The 23,118-nt window shown below is 43.6% G+C and overlaps 1 protein-coding gene across 2 annotated transcripts in view; it reads right to left on the reverse strand.

Annotated features, from left to right (window-relative positions):
• The window catches only part of LOC124036179 (cytospin-A-like), a 33,387-nt gene that overhangs the window by 5,404 nt on the left and 4,865 nt on the right, over window positions 1-23,118 (reverse strand). Inside the window, exons 2-15 of one of the 2 annotated variants that reach the window (XM_046350408.1) lie at window positions 20,947-21,112; window positions 20,619-20,757; window positions 18,647-20,286; window positions 18,139-18,346; window positions 13,304-13,377; window positions 12,893-13,068; window positions 11,048-11,214; window positions 10,770-10,891; window positions 6,560-6,650; window positions 5,985-6,080; window positions 5,626-5,773; window positions 5,342-5,444; window positions 1,637-1,753; window positions 703-762 (exon numbers count right to left, since the gene is read on the reverse strand). In XM_046350408.1, the coding sequence (XP_046206364.1) occupies window positions 703-762; window positions 1,637-1,753; window positions 5,342-5,444; window positions 5,626-5,773; window positions 5,985-6,080; window positions 6,560-6,650; window positions 10,770-10,891; window positions 11,048-11,214; window positions 12,893-13,068; window positions 13,304-13,377; window positions 18,139-18,346; window positions 18,647-20,286; window positions 20,619-20,757; window positions 20,947-21,075 (3,270 nt within the window). In that variant the 5' untranslated portion in view covers window positions 21,076-21,112. Of the gene's footprint in view, window positions 1-702; window positions 763-1,636; window positions 1,754-5,341; window positions 5,445-5,625; window positions 5,774-5,984; window positions 6,081-6,559; window positions 6,651-10,769; window positions 10,892-11,029; window positions 11,215-12,892; window positions 13,069-13,303; window positions 13,378-18,138; window positions 18,347-18,646; window positions 20,287-20,618; window positions 20,758-20,946; window positions 21,113-23,118 lie in introns of both variants that reach the window. The other variant, XM_046350407.1, reaches the window with a different exon arrangement.

The raw sequence follows: 23,118 nt of genomic DNA on the forward strand, positions 1-23,118 counted from the left end.
GGATGATCCAGAAGAAGATTGGGAGAATGTCATATGGTCAGATGAAACCAAAATATAACTTTTTGGTAAAAACTCAACTCGTCGTGTTTGGTGGACAAAGAATGCTGAGTTGCATCCAAAGAACACCATACCTACTGTGAAGCATGGGGGTGGAAACATGCTTTGGGGCTGTTTTTCTGCAAAGGGACCAGGACGACTGATCCGTGTAAAGGAAAGATTGAATGGGGCCATGTATCGTGATATTTTGAGTGAAAACCTCCTTCCGTCAATCAGCAAGGGCATTGAAGATGAAACGTGGCTGGGTCTTTCAGCATGACAATGATCCCAAACACACCGCCCGGGCAACGAAGGAGTGGCTTTGTAAGAAGCATTTCAAAGTCTTGGAGTGGCCTAGCCAGTCTCTAGAGCTCAACCCCATAAAAAATCTTTGGAGAGAGTTGAAAGTCTGTGTTGCCCAGCAACAGCCCCAAAACATCACTGCTCTAGAGGAGATCTGCATGGAGGAATGGGCCAAAATACCAGCAGCAGTGTGTGAAAACCTTGTGAAGATTTACAGAAAACGTTTGATCTCTGTCATTACCAACAAAGGGTATATAACAAAGTATTGAGATAAACTTTTGTTATTGACCAAATACTTCTTTTCCACCATAACTTGCAAATAAATTCATTAAAAATCCTACAAATCCTCCACTTGAATCTTACCAGAGTGGACTTGATCCCCACACTCTCTGCAGCCTGGAAGGCTAGTGTGAAATTACGCCTCTAAAGATCGGGAGACAAAAACACACAATCACACACTATAAAGCTCCCTGATGACAGATTGAGACAACTGTAAAAGATTAAACAATAGCTAGGTTTCCATCCAATTGGCAACAGATTTCCATGCAAATATATTCTAAAATCTGCATTAAAACCATGTGCATTTTCCTACCAGAGATGTTTCCATCAAACTGACTTGTTGCAGATAAAAGGCTGTGCTTGATGATGCAGTGCAGATAAAAATGACGTTTGCAGTTAAGTTCCCATGTACCCAATAAAAAAACGTTAGTTATATGGGTTTCCATTGCAATTTAAACCACGTAAACTTGCATAATCTGGTTTTGGCACATGCTCTCTAGACTTCGCTGATAAAGTGGACAGGGGGGTGACTATATGATGAGATATGGATGAGCACAATGTCATTTTGTTTGATAATTGGTAGCCAAGAACCGATCATCATGTCACCAGAATTCTAAATAATAGCCTACCCTCGATATTGACCCTATTGGGAATTAGCATGAATATAACTTATTTCATCTACCTATAAGCATTTAATGCTTTTCCCAGTCGTGGTGATAGGCCCATATCATTACGTGACTCCAAGTTCACTTCAATATGATGGTTATTAAGTCAATATTTGGCATTTCCACCGACGTTTCTCAAATAATTATACTCACACAAAAAGATCCCACCATGTCGAACAAACCAATCATCTGTCGAAAATGTACGAAATTGTACCGACTTCCTGCTTCCATGAGCCCCGTCGTGACTTTTTCTGATCAGGTAATTATTTCACATGTAATGGTTGGATAGAAACCTGGTTACAATTCTATGACACGTTGTTACTTATCATCACTACAGTAGGAAATCGGCTTGCCTTTTCCTGGCTGGTGAGCTCCTGGTAGGGGATGTGAGCAGGCAGGTAGGTGTGGAGCACAGCGCAGAACGCAAGGCCGTCATTCCAGCTGCTGCTGAAGTTTGTTATGTCAATGTTCTGCCAGAAAGAGGGGAAACATTTTTTATTATATTGCAAAGGTACAGTGTAAAGACATGTAGGGTTCAGAAGTGTATTGTATTGATAATCCAATAGATACTGGGTCCCAGACGTCGGTACTAAAAACACCTCGTTGGGCCTCCTGAGTGGCACAGCGGTCTAAGGCACAGCATCGCAGTGCTAGAGGCATCACTACAAATCCAGGTTCGAGACCGGGAGACCCATGAGGCGGCGCACAACTGGACCAGCATCGTCGGTTTTAGGTGGAAGGTTTGGCCTACCGGGATGTCCTTGTCCCATGGCGCTCTAGCGACTCCTGTGGCGGGCCGGGCACATGCTCGCTGACACGGTCGACAGTTGGATGGTGTTCATTGGTGCGGGTGGCTTCAAGGTTAAGTGACCAGTGTGTCAAGAAGCTTGACAGGGTCAAGTTTCGGAGAACGCACAGCTCTCGACCATCGCCTCTACCGAGTCCATAAGGGAGTTGCAGCGATGGGACAAGACTGGAACTACCAATTGGATATAATAATTTTAAAAAACAACATAATAAAACCAACTCGTTGTTTAATCTTCCTACTAGTTTCAAGTTTTATTAGTCGTATGTACGGGATACACAGTATGTACAGGATACAAAGTATGTATGAGATACATAGTATGTACGGGATACACATAGTATACACTTTCCAACCAAATGCGTACATGCAGGTTCCTTCTCCACAATGCAACAATAATAAATAATAAAAGATAAGAACACGAACAAAGTAAAGTATCCTTCCTGTTTGGCCCTGTCCGGGGGTATCATCGGATGGGGCCACAGTGTCTCCTGACCCCTCCTGTCTTAACCTCCAGTGTTTCTGCTGCAGTTGTTTACGTGTCGGGGGGCTATGGTCAGTTTGTTATATCTGGAGTACTTCTCCTGTCTTATCCGGTGTCCTGTGTAAATCTAAGTATGCTCTCTCTAATTCTCTCTTTCTTTCTCTCGGAGGACCTGAGCCCTAGGATCATGCCTCAGGACTACCTGGCATGATGACTCCTTTCTGTCCCCAGTCCACCTGGCCATGCTGCTGCTTCAGTTTCAACTGTTCTGCCTGCGGCTATGGAATCCTGACCTGTTCACCGGACGTGCTACCTGTCCCAGACCTGCTGTTTTCAAATCTCTAGAGACAGCAGGAGTGGTAGAGATACTCTTAATGATCGGCTATGAAAAGCCAACTGACATTTACTCCTGAGGTGCTGACTTGCTGCACCCTCAACAACTACTGTGATTATTATTATTTGACCTTGCTGGTAATTTAAGAACATTTGAACATCTTGACCATGTTCTGTTATAATCTCCACCCGGCACAGCCAGAAGAGGACTGGCCACCCCTCATAGCCTGGTTCCTCTCTAGGTTTCTTCCTAGGTTTTGGCCTTTCTAGGGAGTTTTTCCTAGCCACCGTGCTTCTACACTTGCATTGCTTGCTGTTTGGGGTTTTAGGCTGGGTTTCTGTATAGCACTTTGAGATATCCGCTGATGTACGAAGGGCTATATAAATACATTTGATTTGATTTAAAATGGCTCAGTAGAATAGAAAACATTTTAGCATAATTATATTACAGGAAGGCACCATTTATAGTATGTTATTTAGAAGTGTTTTGGCAAGGGGAGATTTGGGGGCAAATATTAAAATTGTGCAGCATTTAAAAATCCTAATAAGAGTCTGGTAGCAGCAGTTGAGATGTGTGTGTAGCATGAATGTACACTGAGTATACCAAAGTACACAAAGAATGTACACTGAGTATACCCCCCCCACACATTTTGCCCTCAGAAGAGCCTCAATTCGTCATGGCATGGACTCTACAAGGTGTCAAAAGCATTCCACAGGGATGCTGGCCCATGTTGACTCCAATGCTTCCCACATTTGTGTCAAATTGTCTGGATGTCCTTTGGGTGGTGGATCATTCTTGATACACAAGGGAAACTGTGTGTCCTCTTGACAAGAGTGGTGGTGTTGTTGGTCCACGTCAAGTCCTCTGTGATATGGACTCAGAAGAACTTCAAACTGCTTACTCTCTTGACTGCAGTTCTCTCACGTCACCCCGCTCCTCCGCTCTCTCCACTGGCTTCCAGTTGAAGCTCGCATCCGCTACAAGACCATGGTGCTTGCCTACGGAGCTGTGAGGGGAACGGCACCTCAGTACCTCCAGGCTCTGATCAGGCCCTACACCCAAACAAGGGCACTGCGTTCATCCACCTCTGGCCTGCTCGCCTCCCTACCACTGAGGAAGTACAGTTCCCGCTCAGCCCAGTCAAAACTGTTCGCTGCTCTGGCCCTCCAATGGTGGAACAAACTCCCTCACCACGCCAGGACAGCGGAGTCAATCACCACCTTCCGGAGACACCTGAAACCCCACCTCTTTAAGGAATAACTAGGATAGGGTAAGTAATCCTTCTCACCCCCCCCCCCCCCTTTAAGATTTCGATGCACTATTGTAAAGTGACTGTTCCACTGGATGTCATAAGGTGAATGCACCAATTTGTAAGTCGCTCTGGATAAGAGCGTCTGCTAAATGACTTAAATGTAAATGTAACTGCAGTCCCATTGATGTGGACCGGGCCATGGTCCCTCCTCTGCTTCCTGAGGTCAACAATCAACTCCTTTGTTTTACTGACGGTTGAGGGAGAGGTTGTTGTGGCCATACTGTCAGAAATAAACTGGCTTGTTTTCCTCACGAACAAACACTGTTTTATCAGAATGACCAAGTTTCTCTGAAGGAAGAGGTCATAAAGATTGAGTGGAGTATGATGTGTCTACTCAGATTCATTTGACAGGAGGATCTCTTAACACCACATCGTAATCCTGGCAGGATTGCTTACTCAGCAAGAGCAACATTTCAAACAACAGAAGAACCCCCCCCTAAAAAACAAAGCTGGTTTGTTTCCATCCCACTATAGTGTGAATCCCCAATGTATTGAATCTCATTGCCCTCCTCTCAGCCAGGGCAATTCACAGCTTTTCTGACAGGCAGTTGGCAAGACATGTGTAACATTTGGAGCACTTCCTGGAGAACCATGACGACCAGTCACTCTCTGCACTAGGACCAAGACCATAAAAAAAGGCTGTTTCAATATGACAGAGTGGGTCTTAAAAACATGTCCTAAATAGCTAATTCAACCAATAAATAAAGTTTTCAAAGTAGCCAAATGTTTATTCCCTCTGTGGATGACGTTTGAAGCCGTTCCCAGGCACTGTTGGTCCAGTCACATGCTTTAGAGTGGGAGAGGAAACATAAGGACAACACAATAAAACTGACAACAGTCCTCATGACAACATCTACAATAGTTTATGACTTGAGAGGGGAGCATAAAGGATGCGCTGACGTAGGTGTCGGAAAGGGGCTTTTAAAAAACAATTAGCTGAACTAGACCTCTGAAGGAATAACGGACATTCTGACAAAGTTATTGAATTAGATTGTCACTCCAGATAGTTGAGCTTATAAAAACCCCCACCAGAGTCTCACTATTGAGAAAATAAATCCTCATCAACAGAGAGCGACCCGAGAGGTGAAATGACCTGACCGGTCTGTTCTGACTGAACAACGCATACCTGGTAACCCTCAGTCTTCTTCTGGCACCACTTGAGAAGTGCGTTCCTCTTGGACCCCCCATACTCCCGGGCCAGCGCTGAGAGGGGGTCCTTCCGCTCCTCACTGAACACACCACGTTGGAGAGGACAGAGAATCATTTGAATTAACACACATATTCAGACTCCATTGACCAGCTAGTCCACAAAGCCCATTTGGTATAGTCAAAATATTGTTTAAAACATGAAAAGGACTTCGTGGATTAGTATGTATCGTATCAAAGGCATGGAGCTGATTAGGGTTTTACCGGAGGCGGCTGCGTGCGGTGGGGGTGACAGCGGCGGTGGGGGAGGAGGAGGACAGGGAGGAAGCAGAGGCCATGGCCATCAGAGAGGAGGAGCCACCTTCAGGTGCAGAGATGTCCCTCTTCATATCCTCACTGCTCCTGCGGGACACTGGCCACCACACAGACAGACAGAGATACAGGGTGAGTGACCCGTCTTCACTGCCAGCGACAACATACGTTCCCCCAATTTTTTTTCTCTCCAATTTTTTTATAAATGTCGTTGAATTCTTTCTCAAAATGCATTTCATTTTACTGGCAACCATTTAAAAGAATTATAGATCTATTTCAAGGCCTATTCATATGTCCATGATTTGTGATACCTGAGATGGCCATGGCCTTTGATGAGTCCATGTTGGACACCCTCTGGAGAGCAGAGGCAGGGCGGCTGGCAGAGGAGCCCCTGAGAAGATGCTCTGCTGTGGGGGGAAGAGGATAGTGACAGGATGAAACACTCAAACATTATGACAACCCCACAACCAAAGTGAGGAATGTCAGTGTTAGTTTCAGCAAGAGGGATTTTTTTCTTCCTCTTATACTCAAGGGATCAAAGTAACATTCCAGGCCCTGGAACTGTCAAGTACCATCGAATGAGGTTAAAAAACAACAGGGACATTTAACTAAACATCGGAGGGCATGACCATTATAGCACGTTCACATTCCAGGCCCCGGAACTCACTAGAAGATGTATGACAACATTTATGGGGGAGGCCAGTCACTGGGACACCACACTTTCTATGGTGTTTTATTAAACCCACACATCAAAGTCAAGTGAAGCTCTGCTGACTCCATGCTTGCCTCCTTAGTGACTAAAGACACCCACCCCACTGCTTTGGGCGCAAAGCACCACCAAACTTAAAAATGACCCATATATCCACATACTGTATTGCGGCCTCACCTGGCATGCTGATGTCTGCGTAGCTGGGCCTTTTGTCACTCAGAGACGAGAGGGTTTTGGGTGCAGAGATGGACCCAGTTATGGAGTGTCTCTGAAATAGAACAACCATCATTAGATTAAAACTCGCTCACATACATACAAAATCAGAGATTTTCTGCCATTGTAATGCTTGGGCAGTCAGTCTAAGCATTTTTTCAGGTTACCTAAGTCAAATAGTGTATTATTATTTTTTTTTTACAAATGATAAAGGGCTAGAAAGCAGATATAAAGTATATAGAAAAGATAATGAACCTATATTTAAAAATAATATAATGTTTGAGAAAAATATTATATAAAAGCCAGACAATCAGGGAGAATTTAGTATTCATTTTGTTATTATTTTTGAGTAAAAGAACACAGGCAAATAGTAAAAGAACCATGGCAAAATGCATTGAATTTTAGCAAAATAGCTTTAAAACAAAAATGTTATTTTAGCGCCATGACAGAATATGTAGAATCGCAGGAAATTAGGTTTAAAGCTGCAGCATTTTCTCACAGCTCCATGGAGAAATATTGTAGGAAAATGGGGCAAAAATGCAAACACTTTCTCTACACCGACAAGATGGGGGCCTCTAAAATGTAGCCGCTCTGATGAGCCGACCATGCTCATTGCCACGCCCACCACATAAACCCCCTTTTTTTATCTAAAAACCTCCTGAAAATGTCTTCACAATTCCTATAGAAGTAGCCTAGTATGTGTCATTTCTGAAAAAAATGTCCAGGTCGAGGAGGCCATTCTGACCGCAGCACCCTGCAGCCAGGCATTGGCAATAATCTTGTGACTGCAGAGGAAGATAGATGAGAAAAAGCAGGACAGAAGACTTGAAACCTGTCTAGGAAACAGAAAAACCAATCTCTCCCTGAACTTTGCCCCTTTCATATGAGAAGATCTGATACTCTGCTTAAATAATGTATATAAAATATCCAATGCTCAGATTTGCCCCTCTGTCCACAGTATTACATGGAATGACTGAATTTGTCCTTATACTCTATTGCAGTGGTATTCAAACGTTTTCAGCAGGGACACCATTTTCTTTGGACAGAATTTCTGGGGACCCCATTGTTTCTCCAAGTTCTCTAGCAACCTCACCCCACATCTAATGACAACTTCTTTTTACAACAAATAACATTCAATTCATTGCATTTTCATCCCTTATCAAAGTGAAAAGAAACCAATAAATACATTTAGCGAAATTGTATTTTTCTAATGATCTTTCTCAAATGTATATTGTCCCATACAATAATTTGCACCTGTAACTTCCAGCTTTGTAGGCTAACTTTCCTTACTAGCTTACAGTACTAGCTTACAGCTGAAGCTTACATCAATTCACTACACTATTACTAATATGATAATATGCAACATCATAAGGAAAAATATTGCTGATTTTAAAGCTGATTGTCACCAAAAACTTAATTCATTCACTTAATCTACCACGCCCAATCCCAAATGGACCCCCAAATCGAACACCCTATTCACTCGTGGAGATCTGAGAGGATTTGATTGGTTTAAGCAATACAGTGAAATGTCCACCTAGCCTAGGTGGAACTATTACCATATTGCTTACACCGGTCAAATCCTTTCAGATCTCCACGAGTACATAGGGTGTAGGGCTTAGGGGTCCATTTGGGATTCGGACAAGATCATCTTTGCTCGAGCCTCGAACTGACTGTTTGTGTGAATCAAATCACATTTTATTTGTCATATGCTTCGTAAACAACAGGTGTAGACTAACAGTGTAATGCTTACGTCATGGGCCTTAAAGAGACAGCGCACACTTATATAAGAAGATACTGCTTCTTCTATGCAAATGTTGTTGATCAATAAAATAAGTCCCAAATGGAAGGGAAACAGATTAAAAACATCTGTAGCCACATGAACTCAGCCAAAATAAGTCAAAATAAGTCAAATTGATTGTATGATTATATAATTGATTCATTAATTATTTAACATTTTATTTTTTAAATAGAACATTTCAAATGCAATGATATTTAACTCAAAAGATCTGTCTGGATCAAGTGCCACTCTACGACATTGGCTAATACGATTAATCCCCCCCGTGGTATCGAGTATCGTGATAGATACAGATTCCAGGTTTTGTAAGTCAAGATTCTGTTATCGTGACAACACTACATTGCAGGTTCATGAAAAATGTGTTAGAGGCAAACAGCTGACATGTTTGAAAAAACGTGTGAGAGTTTAAAAGATGAGAAAGAATCTTTGGATCATATGGATAATTTGGATGCACTGACTAAGTCACTATGGATAAGAGCATCTGCTAAATTACCAAAATATAAATTAAGGGAAAGTGAGGTAACGGAATTAGAGCTATGGGACATATTCTCAAACAACTCAATCTCTCATGGTCTGTGTATGAGGCAAGCCCTGAGACTGTCAACTGTGACAAAGTGCCAGAGGAAGAGGAGGAAGTGATATCTGTGGAGTAATGGAGGTCTATAAACACTGTGAATATAGGACAGCTCTTGACCCGATGGTCACAATAACTCTTTCACTACTGCACCGCTCCCTGACCTAGTCAGCACAGACAACAATTCCTTGCCATACTGCTCTGGCAGTTCTAAAACACACCATTTGATCTAGACCTTGATAAATACAGGGCGTTCGGAAAGTATTCAGACCCCTTGACCTTTTCCACATTTTGTTACGTTACAGCCTTATTCTAAAATGGATTCAATTCTTGTTGTTTTCTTTCTCATCAATCTACACAAAATACCCCATAATGACAAAAGCAAAAACAGGTTTATATACATTTTTGCTAATTTCTTAAAAACAAACAACTGAAATACCACATTTATATAAGCAGCGATTACAGCCTCAAGTCTTCTTGGCTACAATCTTGGCACACCTGTATTTGAGGAGTTTCTCCCATTCTTCTCTGCAGATCCTCTCAAACTTGGATAGGGAGCATCGCTGCACAGCTATTTTCAGGTCTCTCCAGAGATGTTCGATCGGGATCAAGTCCGGGCCACTCAAGAACATTCAGAGACTTGTCCCAAAGCAACTCATGTGTTGTCTTGGTGTGTGCTTAGGGTTTTTGTCCTGTTGGAAGGTGAACCTCCCCCCCAGTCTGAGGTCCTGAGCAGGTTTTCATCAAGAATCTCTCTGTACTTTCTCCATTCATCTTTCCCTCAATCCTGTCTCCCAGTCCCTGCCGCTGAAAAACATCCCCACAGCTTGATGCTGTCACCACCCTGCTTCACCGTAGGGAGGATGCCAGGTTACCTCCAGATGTGACACTTGGCAATCTTGGTTTCATCAGACAAGAGAATCTGGTTTCTCATGGTCAGAGTCCTTTAGGTGCCTTTTGGAAAACTCCAAGCGGGCTGTCATGTGCCTTTTACTGAGGAGTGGCTTCCACCTGGCCACTCTACCATAAAGGCCTGATTGGTGGGGTGCTGCAGAGATGGTTGTTCTTCTGGAAGGTTCTCCTATCTCCACAGAGGAACTCTGGAGCTCTGTCAGAGTGACCATCGGGTTCTTGGTCACCTCCCAGACCAAGGCCCTCCTCCCCCGATTGCTCAGTTTGGCCGGGCGGCAATCTCTAGGAAGAGTCTTGGTGCTTCTAAACTTCTTCCATTTAAGAATGATGGAGGCCATAATGTTCTCGGGGATCTTCAATGCTGCAGACATATTGTGGTACCCTTCCGCAGATCTGTGCCTCGACACAATCCTGTCTCAGAGCTCTATGGACAATTCCTTTGATTTGGTTTTTGCTCTGACATGCACTATCAACTGTGGGACCTTATATAGACAGGTTTATTTATGCCTTTCCAATCAAGTTGTAGAAACATCTGAAGGATGATCAATGGAAACATGATGAACCTGAGCTCAATTTCAAGTCTCATAGCAAAGGGTCTGAATACTTGTGTCCATTTCTGTTTTGTTTTTTAAAACTGTTTTCGCTTTGTCATTATGGGGTATTGTGTGTAGATTGATGAAGGAAAAAACAATTTAATACATTTTAGAATAAGGCTGTAACGTAACAAAATGTGGAAAAAGTGAAGGGGTCTGAATACTTTCCGAATGCACTGCAGCTATGTGTGAATGACTGGTCTAGTGTAAGCCAGGTTTTTATTGTGTGCTTGACCTGATGCCTACACTTAGAGCTTGCCATGCAAACAAACACACTGGAATGGGTTCCAGGTGGCATACCTGTATGGGTGAGATGGCGGCTGCAGGAGGGGTCTTCATGGGGCTGGGGCTTAGGGGAGTGCGTGGTAATGTGGTAGCAGGTGCTGTCGGAGCAGCAGGGGCAGCGGTCGTGGGGACTGGGCCTGTTGTGAACAGAAATCAGTCACATCCCACAGTAATACTACTACATTGTATTAGTAGCAGTGTTACTGCTATGCTTATTACTAGGAATATACAGGTGAAATGAGAATAAAAGTACAAAAAAGTGGTCCATATCTTACACTCGCAGGTTGGGGTACCTTGTGAGGAGGCATTGTCAAAGCTCTTGATGAGGGTTTTGACGGTTGGAGAAGGCTCAGAGGAGGTAGAGGAGCGACGGCTCAGGCCCATGCCCTGCCTCAGTACAGCCAGATCCCTCTCCACTGCATTCATGTAGTTATACACCCTGCCCCTCTCCTCATCCTGCCTAAGGAGACAAACACCAACACACTCAATACATATCAGGTCCCACCTCACCCATTTCATGTGGATGTAAATACAGACCACCACAACCAGCTTCATCAATGTGGCAATCACTGTTAACCCAACCCCGCACACATACAGTACCAGTCAAAAGTTTGGACACACCTACTCATTCAAGTGTTTCTTTATTTTTTACTATTTTCTACATTGTAGTATAATAGTGAAGACATCAAAACTATGAAATGACGCATATGGAATCATATAGTAACCAAAAACGTGTTACACAAATCAAAATGTATTTTAGATTTGAGTAGCCACCCTTTGCCTTGATGACAGCTTTGCACACTCTTGGCATTCTCTCAATCAGCTTCACGAGGAATGATTTTCCAACAGTCTTGAAGGAGTTCCCACATATGCTGAGCACTTGTTAGCTGCTTTTCCTTCACTCCGCGGTCCAACTCATCCCAAACCATCTCAATTGGTTTGAGGTCGGGTGATTATGGAGGCTAGGTCATCTGATGCAGCACCATCACTCTCCTTCTTGGTCAAATAGCCCTTACACATCCTGGAGGTGTGTTTTGGGTCATTGTCCTGTTGACAAACAAATGATAGTCCCATTAAGCGCAAACCAGATGGGATGGCGTATCGCTGCAGAATGCTGTGGTAGTCAAGCTGGTTTAGTGTCTTGAATTCTAATAAAGTCAATGACAGTGTCACCAGCAAAGCACCCCCACACCTCCTCCTCCATGCTTCATGGTGGGAACCACACATGCAGAGATCACCTGTTCACCTCTTCTGCGTCTCACAAAGACACGGCGGATGGAACCAAAAATCTCAAATTTGGACAGATTTCCACCGGTATAATGTCCATTACTCGTGTTTCTTGGCCCAAGCAAGGCTCTTTTTCTTATTGGGGTCCTTTAGCAGTGGTTTCTTTGCAGCAACTCAACCTGAACAGTTGATTTTGAGATGTGTCTGTTACTTGAACTCTGTGAAGCATTTAGTTGGGCTGCAATCTGAGGTGCAGTTAACTCTAATGAACTTATCATCTGCAGCAGAGGTAACTCTGGGTCTTCCTTTCCTGTGGCGGTCCTCATGCGAGCTAGTTTCATCATAGCGCTTGATGGTTTTTGCGACTGCACTTGAAACGTTCAACGTTTTGACATTTTCCAGATTGACTGACCTTCACGTCTTAAATTATGGACTGGCACTTCTCTTTGTTTATTTGAGCTGTTTTTGCCATAATATGGACTTGGTCTTTTACCAAATAGGGCTATCTTCCCACATACCACCCCTACCTTGTCACAACACAACTGATTGGCTCAAACGCATTTAGGAAAGAAATTCCATACATTAATTGAACACACATTGAGCACACATGTTAATTGAAATGCATTCCAGGTGACTACCTCATGAAGCTGGTTGAGGGAATGCCAAGAGTGTGCAAAGCTGTCTTTTTGTTTTAGTTACTACATGATTCCATACATGTTATTTTATAGTTTTGATGTCTTCACTATTATTCTACAATGTGGAAAATCGCAAGAATAAAGAAAAACCATAGAATGAGGTGTGTCCAAACTTTTGACTAGTAATGTACATCTCCCCGATATGATCACAAGACTGCTGGCGTCGGCCACATGACACTTGGAATCAAGCACAGCATGTTTCTCAGTGTCTCTTACTTGCGGTTCTTGACTTCGTCCAGCTCCTTGCCAAGCTTCTCGTTCTTTTCCTGGGCCTCGCGGAGACGGTGCCGCATATCTCCAATCTCCTCCTGTGCTTCCGACTTGATGTCATTAGCGATGACCACGGCCGTCTGCAGATCAGCCTGGAACTGACGCCACTCTGCCGATTCTTCCTGAACAGACAAACACACGCGCACGCACATACACAGAGAGAAACATAATTTCAAACACTGAGCCGGGAATGATAAAGCTAATTAGAAAATTTGTGTAAGCAAATATCATCATATTGCTTTCGAGTGGATTCCAGTTGTAACTATGGTTTGGACCAAACCAAGCCATAGTGCTGCTGTGCTTGACCATGTCAGTGACCTCTGGTCCTCAGATGGCCCTGTCCACTGGCCCACTCACCCTCAGCCTCCGGTGCAGAATCTTAATCTCCCGCTCCATGTCACGCTTCTGGTCCTGCAGTTTTTTAACAGAGTCTGAGGGAGGAAGCAGACATGGCTGAGTTCATGTGAACGGGCCACAGGATATTTTCACACACAGCGCAGGAAGAAAATCTGCTTTCAAACAATTCAAGAGCTGATAGAGACACTGACCTTAGCAGCACCAACTTATGAAACTAGAGGTTAGGGTTCATTATTGTGTAATTCAGTCTATGAAGTAAACTTGAATCCCATTGAAGCCAATAGCAATACAGCTACACGTCAAGGAGTCTAAAAGGCAAAACACGATTGACTTTATCTACCAAGCGTATTAGAGTTAACATGTTATTTTCTGTTAAATAACAAGTTCATACAGTGTCTTCAGAAAGTATTCACAAGAGTAAAAATGCGCTTAACAAGGCACATAATAAGTTGCATGAACTCTGTGTGAAATAGTGTTTAAAATGAATTTTGAATGACTACCTCATCTCTGTAACCCACACATACAATTATCTGTAAGGTCCCTTAATCGAACAGTGGATTTCAAACACAGAGTCAACCACAAAGATCAGGGATGTTTACCAATGCCTCGCAAAGAAGGGTACCTATTGGTAGATGGTTAAAAATAAAAAGAAGCAGACATTGAATATCCATTTGAGCATGGTGAAGTTATTAATTCCACTTTGGGTGGTGTATCAATACACCCAGTCACTAAAAGAGATAAAGGCATCCATCCTAACTCAGTTGCCGAAGAGGAAGGAAACCGCTCAGGGGTTTCACCCTGAGGACAATGGTGACTTAAAAACAGTTACATAGTTGAACGGCTGTGATAGCAGAAAACTGAGGATGGATCAACAACATTGTAGTTACTCCACAATACTAACCTAAATGACAGAGTGAAAAGAAGGAACAGAATAAAAATATTTAAAAACATGCATCCTGTTTGCAATAAGCCACTAAAGTAAAACTGCAAAAAAATTGACCTTCATGTCCTGAATTTAAAGTGTTATGTTTGGGGCAAATCCAACACAACACATCACTGAGTACCATTCTTCATATTTTCAGGCATGGTGGTGGCTGCATCATGTTATGGGTATGCTTGTCATTGGGCAAAGACTTGGGAGTTTTTTAGAATAAAAAGAAACAGAATAGCGCTAAACCCAGGCAAAATCCTAGAGGAAAATCTGGTTCAGTATGCTTCCCAACAGACACTAGGAGACAAATTCACAATTCAGCAGGACAATAACCTAAAACACGAGTTGCTTACCAAGATGACATTGAATGTTCCGGAGTGGCTTAGTTACAGTTTTGACATAAAATAGTTTTGCTAATCTATGGCAAGACTTCAAAATGGCTTTCTAGAAATGGTCATCAACCAACTTGACAGAGCTTGATGAATGTTTTAAAGAATAATGTGCAAATATTGTACAATCCAGGTGTGCAAACCTCTTAAGAGACTTACCCAGAAAGACTCGGAGCTGTATTCGCTGCCAAAGGTGATTCTAACATTACATTTACATTTAAGTCATTTAGCAGACGCTCTTATCCAGAGCGACTTACATGTATTGACTCTTATGTAAATTAGATATATTTCATTTTCAATAAATGTGCTAAAATTAAAATAAATTTAAAAAACATGTTTATACTTTGTCATTATGGGGTATTGTGTGTAGATGGGTGAGAAACATTTACTGAATCCATTTTGAATTCAGGCTGTAATGCAACAAAATGTGGAATAAATCAAGGGGTATGAATACTGAGTGACTTATGAACACACAAATCAGTTTATTACTTAGTCCTATTCTATTATCAACTAAATAGGCTAATGCATGGCTGGCTACTACTGCCTGTATTTATTCCAGACACAGATTTAGATGAAGGTAGGCTAATTCACCTGCCCCATATATTGTTTCCCTTTTGAGAGGAGCAAAACCTCTCCCCCAACACTTATGCCACAACATTTGTACAATCAAAATAAACTAATCTACATTTGTACTTTCATTTATTTATGATCGGTAAACATGCCTGGGAAATAATAAATAATAATTGCAAGAACCATGGGCTTAGATCACGACAGACATTCTGTGAAAACATCTGCGCGTGTCTGCCTGGGGAAATGTGGTCCCGCAAAGCCAGGGTTGTGGGTTTTTGGTTCCCAAGGGGGACCAGTACGAAATAGTATGCACTCACTACTGTAAGTGGCTCTGAATAAGAGTGTCTGCTAAATGACTAAAATGTCAAATGAAATGACAGCAGACGGAGAGCAGCTTGTTCTAATCCAATCGTTCTAGGAGGCTCAACCGAAACGAAGCAAGTTTCTTTACAGACAGAAATACTAGTCAATAGTTGTTTGGCGCACACAGTGCTTCACACTGTTTGAGTGAAAGAGAGATGCGTGCTGGCAGCTGAAAATAACTTTTACAGATCACAGATCATTAAAAAAGATAGACTCGTCATAATCGTGTTTGGAAAATTCTCCATATCCATTACAATACTTGTTTTGTCCAAGTACTCGGCACACTCCTACTGTACTGTTCACACTTTCCTCTGGCTGCAAGAAGCCTGACACAGCTCTACACAGCCACCATGTGGCACTGGCCAAAGGTGGAAAATGCACAGTGGGTTTCCAGTGTTATGTCTTATGTGTAGAACCAGGGGCTTCATTCGTAACCGTTGCAGAAATTTCACACAAAATGTCTGAAAAACTTGCCGCACACCATAGTATTTGAATGTTTCCCGTTACGAATCAGAACTGTCGTAAAAGAAACTGTGCGCCCGTGAACGAGCATTAAAACTCCACCTGGAAAAACGGCCTCCATTCACCTTTTATGGTGACAATGAAACCCTTTATAATTTGAATCTATTGGAATTAGGTCAACGTAGTTTTTATAAGAAAGAGAAATGGGAATTTAGATCATATTTCTGTAGAGGTGTGGGCAGAATGTTTGAATATTTTGCAATGACTTTTTCAAACTAAACATGCATGCTATGCTGCCTATATAGTGAGTGCCTGTCTGCAAATTCTGCAAGATTGGTTGCATATTCAAAACAAACAAAAAAATGCTACAGCCCACATTTCTATGCAAAATACACGTTGTTGTTCAATATTTAGTTTATCAATAGATTATTGTCAGTGTTGGAGAGTAGTAAACTACATGAAGTTCAACTAGTAATTTAACTACATTTTGCAGTAGCTTGGTGGTAGTGGAACTAAATTCCAATCAGGTAGTGTTAACAGATGTTAATAATGTTTTTGCCATGTAGTGGTGGAGCTAACTACTGGAACTACACACTACTCTTTTTACAAAAATAAAATATGGGTAAAATGGGCAATCATTTTCTTCCTTTTTCAGCATCAGACCTGCCTAACTCACCTGAAACCTTGTTTTTTTGTGATTAATAGAATAAAATGACATTCTGTTAACACCTGACTAGTGAGTGATCTAACCTTGCAATTTGTCATCTACGACATTTCAGATTTCCATATGATAATTTTTCACAAAGTAGTTTTGATGTCGTGAACTAATTGTTTTAAGTAACTTTAGTTAAGTAAACTATATTTTTTAAGGGTAGCTTTACTTTAGCTTAACTTCCTCAAGTGTGAAATAATGGTGGGTTGGTAAACTATATTTTCAGAGTTCAACAATGTTTGTGCATCGACTTATCCTCCTACCTAAATATGATAAACAGCCTGCGAATTCTAAAACATATATTTTTTCATTTAAATACAGTACTTACAGTAGCATACATTCTGCCTTCTGCAACATAAAATATCAACTGTTCACCTAAATTCAACTGTAGGTCTATATTATAAACCGCGCTGCATATGGGATGGCAAAACCTGAAATACATATAGTCTATCTATTTAATAGGCCCATGAGAGATGAGCACGGTCATTTGTTGTATGACTACTTTGGGAATATGAACCAATCATGTCCAGAAAAGGAATTTATTCTAAAACGGTTATGAAAATAAATTGGAAAAAGATTCCCGTTGTCTAATTATTTTAGACTCTAAAAATAAAAACATATTTTCACTCTAACTGCATTCTTGTTAATATGTTTTCCTGTTTTTTTCCGTTGTTGCATAAAATACTTACTTGCCAGCTTGCAATACAATATTTCGACCAGTAGATGTGCGTATGCATGGTCTAATGCTTCGAACACACAGACAGCATTACTGCGCAAAACAGTACGCAGCATCATCTAGATATGTATGCAACAAAAGTTCAACATTCACCTTCTGCTACCATTTCTGTCAAGCCGTCAGCGCATACAGTTTGACGCATGCGGTCGATAAATCCAACATTATGCACCACAACACACCGAACGCACTGCCTCTGCAACGCAATGCTGCAAGGCAAACGCAGCAATTTCAATGGAAATTCATGTCATTCTGGTGTACCAAAATGCAATGACGCTGTCGGTGTGATGAAAGCGTAAAGTTTGCGGGGAGGTGAGCACATTCTCTCGTCAAGTATAAATGTCAACTTTAGCGTGAAACTTCTCAATTTAGTTAGTGAGCTGTAGATTCACTGATCGACAAATAGTATTCCCCCAAATAATAGGTTTTGTGTGATTAAGATCTCCCTGTCAAACACACATGCACAACCAGACATGCATGGATTGATTGCAGACAGCTTATGTTAATTACAAAACATTTAATTCGATTCCTGCCTGCAGCATCATTAGTGGACAATGTTGGAATTACCGGTAAAAGCACAGTGCCTCAAAAAGTGCCCTAGAAATCCTGAACTTGATCCTGGCATCGATCTATGATGCTGTGACATGTTTTCCCCCTTGGCCACAGCCCACTCACTCTCTAGGTCTGTGATGATGAGGTTGTCGTGGAGTTTTACAGCTCGGTGCTGCTCCACCTCGTCCTCCAGCTCAAAGATGGTCTCCTTCATGTCCCCGATCTCAGTCTCCTTCTCCTGCAGCTCCCCGCGCTGCTTCTCCAGCCCACGCTTCTGCTCTGCCATTTGCTTCTGCTCCTGCTCCTGGATGTCCCGGTACTCCCGATCCAGCTGCACACACCACCAGGGGAATCAATCATTATCGCATTCATAAACTAAATGGCCCAAATGAATGCTCATTCTTCTTTTCAGTGATGAGGGTACCTATAAAGCAGACACATGCATTTCTATGAAAATCTTCTAAGGTGGTATGGAGGAAAGTAGACTTTCGTGAACTTTTCCACAAGTTGAGTACAGGAGACAGAAGCAGTCTCGCAACTTTGATGGTGAACAGGAGCAAACTATCAAAAGGGTGGGATCAGGGATCAAATGTACTACCTCTGCACGATGGTGTGTGCGTGGTGGACTCACCTTACTGAGGGTGTCCTGCAGTCTGGTGACATCAGTGCGGGCGTGGCTCAGCTCCTCCTGCAGTTTGGCAGCCCTGGCCTCCGCCGCCTCCTTGTCCAGCCGAACCCCCTCCAGCAGCTGGCAGATGTCACTTTTGTCTCCAGAGTTGTGGATGGAGTAGAGCTCAGCCACCTTCTGCCTCTCCTGGTCCAGCTGGGCCCTGCAGCGGCTCAGCTCTACCTGCTCACAGCTTACCGCTGCCTTGTACTCCTCCAGCGCTGCCACCATGGCCCCCCGGTCCTGCCTCTCAGACTCCATGATGTGCTCCATGTGGTGGTTCCTCTCCTTCAGAGCCCCAATTACCTCCTGGGCCTCAGCGTTGTCCTGCTCCGCCATCTTCAGCGTGTTGCTGAGGTGCTGCTGCACTCCCAGCAGCTGCTCCCTCTCGAAACGGGCGTTGTCGGCCAGGTCCACGTAGCGCTGCTCCAGCTCCATGTAGCGGCCGCTCTTGATGTCCTCCTCCAGGACGTAGGACACGTGGTGATCGTCCAGCAGAGAGCGGAAGTACTCAATCTGCCGGCCGTAGTGCTCCAGCTTGTCACTCTGCTGGCACAGGGAGTCCATGAGGATTACCTTCTCTTCCCCCAGCCTCTCGTTCTCTCCATTCAGCTCCTGGGTGATCTGCTGCAGGTCAGCAAGCTCATGTAGTGTGGCCTGCAGCTCCTCAGCCGTGCTGTGCTGGTTCTCCTCCATCTGGTGAATGCGCTCAGTCAGGCAGGCAACAGACACCTCGCTGGCGTTGCCGCTGCTGCCCCGGTGTGAGCGCTCTCGCCTGGGCACGCTCTCCGACTCGGAGGAGGACGAGGCTCCGGAGGGGGCGTCCAGGGCATCATCGCTGGAGGTGACGCCCTGGTAGACCTCGCTGGACTCACTGTCCAGGTTGTCCACTGAACCACTGTGCTGCTGGGCCGTCAGCAGGTCCTCCAAGGAGCCAGGGGCAGAGCCTTCCACAGAGGAGGTGAGGGTACCAGTGCCCCCGCCATCACTGTGCCCGCTGCTGACTGCCAGGTCTGGGCTCAGGGAGGGGTAGCTGAAGAACTTGTCAGAGCCATCCAGCCTCTGCTCCAGGGAGAAGCCCAGCGCGTTGAGACGGTCCTTCAGCATGCGGTTCTCACTCTTCAACAGGTTCAGCTCCTCACGAATGGCATGGTTCTGCTCCTGCAGGAGAAGCAGTGTGGACTCCACATCCGCTGCTGTGATAGCTGACACCTCCCTCTCCTGGGGCTTCTCCTCCTCCCCTCCTCCTCCTCCTCCCTCCTCTGTGGGAACCTCCTCCCCTCCCAGGCCCAGCTGGGCCCTCATGTCCCTCAGCTCGCTGCGCAGGTGCAGGATCTCCAAGTCTTTGCTCTTGGCCAAACCCAGCAGGTCTTTCACCTTGGTCTCCAGGGCCACCTTGACACTGATCTGGCTGTCTGATTTAGACTTGTTCATGCGGCCCTCTGACTCTGCCAGCTGCTGGGTGCGAGAGCGCTTTCCCTGGGCCACATCCTCCTGCCCCGTCCCTGACAATGACTGCTTCTTACTAGCCGATGTTCTGGATGTTCGCAGACGGTCCCTTGACGAGTTGGGCTCCTTGGAGGTAGAGGACGTCACACGTTTGGCTGAAGAACCGTGTAAAGAGAGACAGAGCCCAGCAAGCATGAAATGCAGAGTAATAATAAGTACGATGAAAATAGCATAGGTCATTAGAGGCTAGTCAGCTAACATAAAGATATGGGGCGGCAGGGTAGCCTAGTGGTTAGAGTGTTGGACTAGTAACCGAAAGGTTGCAAGTTCGAATCCTCGAGCTGACAAGGTACAAATCTGTCATTCTGCCCCTGAACAGGCAGTTAACCCACTGTTCCTAGGCCGTCATTGAAAATAAGAATTTGTTCTTAACTGACTTGCCTAGTAAAATAAAGGTAAAAAAATATATATATATAAACAGATTTACCTGAGCTAGTCTTTGGTTTACTGTCTGGGTTACCACTGCTGGTCCCTGTGGAGGCAGTCCTCTTGTTCTTGGTCACAGTGCTGGTCATAGCTGGAGTGCTCCCTGTCATTGCTGCTAGCAGATCATCATTGCTTTTAACCTGGAGAACAAATCACATGGAAAAACAATCACATGAAAACAATTACTTTAATAGGATTGTTCGGTACCATGATAAACATGTACAAATGTACAAATGGGTGTTGGCAAAGTAGGCCATTGTATATAATTTTGAATTTGATAGAAGTGTACTTGGCTTAGTGACAAGATGTGTAGAGGGATAGAAGTGTACCTTTGACAGAGGTGCCGTTGTGGTGGTCTTGGCTGCAGCCTTGCCTGTGATTCCAGTAGCAGCGCCTTCAGTCTTCCCCCTCTCTCCACTCTGAGCCTTACTCACCACCGGCCTGCCTGTCTTCTTCATACTGGGCTCTCTGATGCCCAAACATTTACACCTCAATCTGGATACACACAGGGAGAAAGGACAACATATCAATGGAAGGACTCACTTCAACTACATGCTCATTTGACTTCATCTCCCTTCATCCCAGTGTCAGATTTCCTGACAGTCATCAGCTTTACCAGATGGCAGTCATAGGCTGGTTAGGGTTCAACTGGGGTTGTTCTCTGCCCAAAGTTCCTACTGTCACTAATAAAGATTTAATACACAATCCATGTGTATTAGTTCACGTGTCTCACCCAGGTGCATGGACAACTTGCCTTGCTGTCCAGATGACCAAGGTAGGGAACATATTTGGGGCTTTATCTATGACAGCAGAGGTTATAAAACAGCGTTATAGGACAAATGAGGCAGTCTTTTTTTTGTAACATTTAGGGCATACCAAGAAGTTAAGAAATATTATATTTGTTGAATACAATACATTTTTATTTTTTGTCTACAAGGAATAATTGTGGAATAAATCTCAAGAGTAAATCATAATTGCAAGAGAGCCTGAAAATAAACCAATTTGCAGAGTAATGGCTTTCCAAAGGGCTCGGCCAGACTACGGTTCTCAGAGATGTAGGCATAGTTGAAATTCTATACTGCTGGAGACGGGACAGGGAGGGGCAGATCTCAGTAATATCCCTCAGCTGAGTGACATTAGTGGTGCTGTTCTCCCCTGCGATTCCTATGATCTGTAACCCAACCTGCTGGCCATTACTATCCCGCACAGCATATGTGACAATTAAACCAAGCAGGCTTTCTGGATCTCTTTATGCCTGCTGTCAAGCTGGGTGCAGGTGGATGTACCAACACCCTCCCTGGATGGCCATCATTGTTTAATCAAATAAGCAGACAAAGTTGAGTAAATATGACTTGTTACTTTTCTAAACATAAATTATATAGGGAGTATTTCTGTCTACATAGAATAATCAGTGCCTGTGATAACATTTTCTAAACACTTTTGTTTGGCATATTAATAAATTCAGATATGCAGCCAAAACCCTTCCACTTGTCTTTCTACTTTAAACAATCCGTCAAAAAGAGGTGCAAAAAAGGGAACACGCAGTCTGGTCCGTTTGGGTCTTTCTGCACTCTGCTGGAGTTATGAGATCTTTCCAGAGCTTTTTAACAGCTCCCAGTTGTCCTCTCTCGCCTCTCATTTATGGCAGAGCAGCAGCGGGCTTGTGCTCCTTAGGAGTAAACTCTGCCTAATGTCTCTCAGCTGCGTGTGTTGAAGCCCCGTGATTCCTGTGGTTGGAAGGTGCTTGTGTATTCAGACCCCCGTTGAAATATGCCTAGCAGTGTACACATTCTTGAACAGCCAGAGGGTAAGAGACAGAACAGATAGTGAATGTTGAAATAACAATGAAATGCAATACACTAACATACACCCTTATTGGCAGTGGAATATTGATGTAAAACGTGGCATTGGAACATTCCTGTAGAGTTGCACCTTTACTGTAAAACAAAACAGACAGAGGGACATCTTGCAACAGAAGAGTGTTCTGCTGTAGCCTACACTCCCCAGTCAGGTGTGTGTGTTCACACCCTTGCTGACCTCTGCTTGGATTGTGCAGGACATGTTGCCAGCTACTGACATGGGCTCTCAACACACAGCCTGGGTATAGCTTCCTGTAGCTCAGATGTGGGTCAAAGATCACCCAAGCACACAACCTGGAAGGCTGCCCTTTTCTTTGGCTATGAATGAATGGGATTGAGTGAGAGAGGCTGCGGTTATAGCCTAGACTTTCAGTCTATTCATAGAGTATCAATTTGTAAGTCGCTCTGGATAAGAGCGTCTGCTAAATGACTTAAATGTAATGTAAATGTAATGTAACATGACAGAAGGTTCAGGTGTGCAGTAATACTTCAATGGCTTCCTTATAGTCAAAATATTAGTAATGCAGCCCAGCATATTCGAAGAAGAAATAAAGGCCTTGGTCTTATACAAAATGCACTGTGTGCAAATGGGTTACAGAAAGTGAAAGGACACGACAATCCCAGCTATGCATTCATGGGTGG

The sequence above is a fragment of the Oncorhynchus gorbuscha genome, linkage group LG05 (genome assembly GCF_021184085.1).
Source record: "Oncorhynchus gorbuscha isolate QuinsamMale2020 ecotype Even-year linkage group LG05, OgorEven_v1.0, whole genome shotgun sequence".
NCBI lineage: Eukaryota > Metazoa > Chordata > Actinopteri > Salmoniformes > Salmonidae > Oncorhynchus > Oncorhynchus gorbuscha.